The sequence below is a fragment of the Pagrus pagrus genome (genome assembly GCF_965226575.1).
Source record: "Pagrus pagrus genome assembly, chromosome: 20".
Classification (NCBI taxonomy): Eukaryota; Metazoa; Chordata; class Actinopteri; order Spariformes; family Sparidae; genus Pagrus; species Pagrus pagrus.
The window spans coordinates 16,919,182-16,924,493 of NC_140207.1; the positions used below are offsets into that span (position 1 = coordinate 16,919,182).

A 5,312-nucleotide genomic window follows, 5' to 3' on the forward strand; every position below is an offset into this window, starting at 1 on the left:
TGTCGTTATAACACACGGATGTGTTAAAGCTAAAGTAAATGAGTTGTCAGCCTTGAATAACGGCATTAGTTTATACAGTCAATGTTTAAAATGTATAAACCTTTTTTAAAGGTGACTTGCAAGGATTAAAATACCCATTTAAGGGAAAGAGTGCAAAACATAGTGTAGTATTTTTTTAAAAACACATTCTTATATTAAAAGGTCAACAGAATGTATTTTGACACAGAGGTAATGTGTGGAAATAAGTTTAAAAAGCAGGATGTTGATGTAACTTTGTTCCACCGCAGAGCAAGACTGACATCTGCTGTCCTCAGCACGCAAAGCCTCGGACTACACTAACTTCCTTTAGTCTACATGTTACTGTCTCTCATCATATTTCTCACAAAAAAGCTTGCAGACATTTAAAAGCTACCTCAAAAAGTATTTTTAAAAATTATAGCCTACCTCAAAGCGAGACTAAAGAACAGTATTTCACGTGGACTGGTAAAAAACCTCCAACCAAAACTGTGACACCCCTCTCTATCCGCCGCTTGGTTCGGTCCACGCCCTCGTACCCGGAAGTAGTAGTAAATATTTACATCGCAGTCAGCTGACTTCTCCTCACCTGACTGCAATTAGCGTTGGTATTTTTTCAATGTGTAGCTGACATGTATCACTATATTATTAAAGCATAGGCCACGTTAATGACTCATAGTTTATAGCAGCTCCTTCGCTTTCACAATAAGCACTCAGTTAGCTTAGCATTTGGAACATTTGGCAAGTGGTTAGCAGTTAGCAGCTGGTTGAGCTAGCTCCTTCACTGGAGACACAACTTTGGTTTGACTACTAAGACCAACGTGCCAGCAGGGTTTCTAAAAATGGACAAAATTGCTCAAGGTGAGTGAAAACCAACAGAAGGAAACATCGTTTTCGTCTGCATGTTTGCCTCGATGTTTGTCTTTTAAAGCTCTGATGTCAGATTGCAGCTGATATAATAAGATACAGATCAATAAGGGGCTGTTAGAAATGTCATTTGATGTAATAGACATGAGGATTTGTTTGCTTTCTAAAAAATATATACTTAATTCATCCTCCAAGATGCTGATATATATGTATTGCCTCACATCCATGAAAGGATTAAAAGGGTAATTAAAACTTGGTTGGAATTAAGTCATGTTGATAAGATCATACCTTTTCATAGTAAGCAAGCTACTTAACACAACACTAGAAGCATGCACCATCTACGAAACTGTGCTTAAAATATTAAAACATGGCACTGACTTACCACAATAATGTAAAAATGTTCTCTCCTGTGTGTTCTTCATGTTTGAATGTAATTTGAACTGTGTTGTTCCTGCAGATGTGGGTGATATCCAGTCCAGACTGTTGGACCACAGACCAGTCATCAATGCAGAGATCCGCTACTTTGTCAGAGAGTTTGAGGTAGTTGACATGAAGTTATGATGGGACACTGTGATAATGACCATGTTCCTACAAACAGCTACACACACTTCTTATACGTGCACACACTGTGCTGTTGCTCATCCAAAGTTCACACATAGTTTTCAGGTTTTTTTGTCTTTGATCATTTTCGTCATTACAATTATTTTGTCATGAGCATGACCAATATCTGTTATTTATAAGACTACAGTCCACTTTAAAATCCAAGAATTACGTGGGTTCAGTGCCGCTGATTACAGCTGTTTGAACACTTTGTCAGAATGCCTGCCATAGTGGCTAAGGAGGGAAGAAATGTGTGGGTTGGCAGGGGACACAATAAAGGTGCAAAGACTACTGTGCCACATAAGCTTAACCCACAACACACTACATTTTGGGTCACAGATACGATTTAAAAAAAACATATTTTTTTTGTTTTTGTCATTATGTTTTAACAATGTACCCCAATAAATACAAATTGCAATATATTGTATTATATTTATCTACATTATACGCAATTTCATGAACTACTGAATTTAGTTTTTCTCATTTAGTGAAATAATCTGGGTGCTGTTTGTTGTGCAAATTGACTTGTTCAGAATATTACTAAGCCAAATAACAGATTCAGTGGTTTACAGATCTCTTATTGTTGAAAAGACAATCCCTGGAAATTATTTCAACTGAACGCGACATGTCAAGACCCAGTGCTGGACTACACGACAGTTTAGTATTTTTTTGTTTACTTTGTTGTTTGTGTGTGACAAGGCTAAGCTTTCCTCTGTTGCTGTTTAGGAGAAACGTGGGCACAGGGAGAGCAGACTGCTGGAGAACCTCAATAAAATGGTGCTGGAATCAAACGAGCAAACGCTGCCCGCAAATTTAGAAGGCATGAACCAGCTGCTGTCTGACATCACTAAACGCTGTAAGTCTCTTTTAAATATAAAATCGTCTCATTTCCTGCTTGACCTGACTTCTAATCGGACTCTTGTATTTGTTGACATGTCAAATGCAGTATTGTATTTAGTATTGGTCAGTTTACAAATTCATCCTCATATTCAGCTTCATATTTAAAAATGCAGAGGCATATTCAGCAAAATCCTTATGATGGTATGATGACACAAGAAGCCTACTTACTTACTGAATAATGGCCATCTTTGTATCTGTGTTGTGTAGGAGAAAATGTGAATCTCAAATATAAAACATAAGAATATTTCTTTGCTTTTCTCCCACTCTACAGTGGAGGCTGCAAATCACATGGCAGAGAGAGTCCAGCAGAGGGAGCTAGAGGCACAGCAGGTAAAAACAACTCCAGGCTAAAGACTTTGACCGCAGGTGGACAGAACGTATGTCACAGCCTTAAAAACTAGATCGGATTGCAGATTCTGCATCAGAAATACTTTAATGAGTCACTTCATAAAACGATCTATTAATGTGTTCAAAATGCTAGAATAAAATGGCTAAAAAGGTTAAAGGTTCATTTATTTGACATTTTACAATACCAGGGTTGAAAATGGAAACTGAGTTTAAGTCCCTTTATGCTACATAAGAGCTGCTCAGTAGTCTAATTGTACAACAGTGGATACTTCTGTATCTCTTGCCAGATGGCAGCAGGGTGAACAGACTGTGGCTGAGATGGGTGTTGTCTTTGGTATTAATTAAATTATAATTAATATTTCTTATTTCTATACTTATTTATTAAAGTCTAAAGCATACTAAGAGTATTGTATTGTTGAATTATTGCACAGCTACAGACATTTATGATGTTGTGTCCACACACCACAATCCCCCGTACACTGCCTTACATCATCAGCATCTTCAGAGCAGTGGACGAGCCCAATCAAACATGAAGAAATCAGTCTTTATCTTTTCTTTGCTGTTACTGTCAACTCAAATCTCTGATCAAGCTGTGCTGTCAAAATGAAGTCTTTCCTACAAATCAAGTTTGGTGTGAGACATTTGCTAAAACTTTTTGTCATCTTTTGTTTGTTTGTATTCTCGTCTTGTTGCATTCTTCCAGAGCACCCAGCTGCAGGCCAACATGGAGCGGTTGAAAGACGAGTGGGCAGAGTTCCTGAAGGAGCAGCAGCGATTAAAGGAGGAGGTGGATGAGGAGCACGCTAAGGCTGTAGGACAAGTCAGCACTAAATACTGCGAAATGAAGAAGGACTTGTCTAAGTTTCAACCCCTCTAATCAGCTGATGTTTGTGAGGGTGTTGATGAACCAACACATCCTCTCTTATTACATGAACACTCTGGTTATTATGGACGGGAACATCTGCTCTGCACGTGCAAAACAAAGCTATGTGCTTTGGGCTGTTTTGACTTTCCAAATCATAAATATGAGAGTGTGATTAACAATTTTAACATTTCACAACCCATCAAACTCCCAAGTTTATGTCTTTAGCACATGGAATTTTCGCAGCACCTAAAATGTCTGGAACATTTTTTAAACAAGCAATCATTTGATTGTTCCCTGGCCGTGAAGTTTTCAACATTTCAAGATTTTTAATGGATGCCTGCCTGAAGGGTGCCGATGATAAATCTGCACCAGCCTCGGGTGTTTGGCACCGAGGCGAGATATTCTAAGCACTCAGAGCGAGATCATTACATGTCAGAAAAGCCCTTCTGAGCAGGTGTGTTTAAAGCGCAGGTCAAGTGTTGTAGAAACGAGCTCAAACAGAACCGTCTCCAGAACAAGTCATCCCTCACTCTGCTGTGTTTGGAACATCTGACCTCTGACATTAATTTCAAGTAAACTAACTGTCTTTCATTATAAAAGGCCTTTGCTGACACCATTTTGAATGATCAGCAGCAGCTGTTTTTTGTTTGCGTTGCCAATTCAAATCTGATTTTAATGAGTCACAAATCCAATATTTTCATTGCTGTTTAAACAGAAGAAACATAAATCAGGTTTTGGTATTCTGGTTTGAATTTCCTTCTGAATCCTTTTAGTTTTTACTGCTTGTCACGCTGTTGATGAACACAGTGATAAGCAAACAATCCAAGTGTTCGTTTCTGTTTCGCTTCTTCTGTTTATTGGAGTAATTGCACACAGAGGCATGCGTCACAGTGTAAGTACTGAATTTTTAAGCACAATAATGTAAAAAAGCTGTCTCTGAGGTTGATTGTTAAACTCACAGCACTTTTGATGCAGTGTTTTGTTTTTGCTCCACACAATGGTGGGTTGTCGGACAGGTTAATGGATGGGTGGGTACACTGGGCACATTCCCGGCATGGCTGAGAACAGAGTTCATCTCAGAAAACGTAATAAATCAAATATTTAAGATCCCTACCACACACTGCTGTAAACTGCCCACACCTCAACTGTCAAACATCCCATGTGAAGAAGCAAGCTGAGACTTCCCCTCATCCGAAAAGAAAAAGAGTTTATGCAAGAAAAATAAGAATAAAACCGTGACAACACAGCTGAAGTGAACTGAGTGCTGTTTCCCCTTTTCGCAGAAGCTGCAGCTTTTTTCCGTCCGCCCCCTCTGCTCTCGTGCACAACTACTCTCTAGCTGCTCTGCCTGCGTCTGTGCATACTGTACGTGTGTGTGTGAGAGACGGAGTCAGGGATGGCTGGCGTCAGAGCAGGACAGGGTGGCTGGCATGTCATCAGAGATCAGAGGGGGCACAGTGGTGCCAGCAGTTGCATGCGTGTGGACACCACAGCTGTCCAATGTGGAGACAGCCCATCGTCGGCTAACGAGGAGCGACAATACGGAAACGTGGCCCACCTCTGCCAGCAAGGCACCTTTTCATCTGCCCCTGTTTATTTTTGGGGCTTTCGTTGGAAAGAAAGAAAAACAACCCGAGTACACGAAAGGTCACCGCTGAAGTCATATGAGCGTTAGCTATTCATGAGCACAGTCATAAGCTCACAGTTGATACTTGTT

The 5,312-nt window shown here is 39.8% G+C and overlaps 1 protein-coding gene across 1 annotated transcript; it reads left to right on the forward strand.

The window, feature by feature from the left end:
- Positions 1-594: 594 nt before the first annotated feature.
- On the forward strand, positions 595-4,841 carry bloc1s5 (biogenesis of lysosomal organelles complex-1, subunit 5, muted). The gene is made up of 5 exons (XM_084340859.1): positions 595-876; positions 1,340-1,422; positions 2,209-2,338; positions 2,654-2,712; positions 3,434-4,841. The coding sequence occupies exons 1-5, from the start codon at positions 858-860 to the stop codon at positions 3,605-3,607; spliced, it is 465 nt and encodes a 154-aa protein (XP_084196985.1). The 5' UTR covers positions 595-857; the 3' UTR covers positions 3,608-4,841.
- The last annotated feature ends 471 nt before the right edge of the window (positions 4,842-5,312 follow it).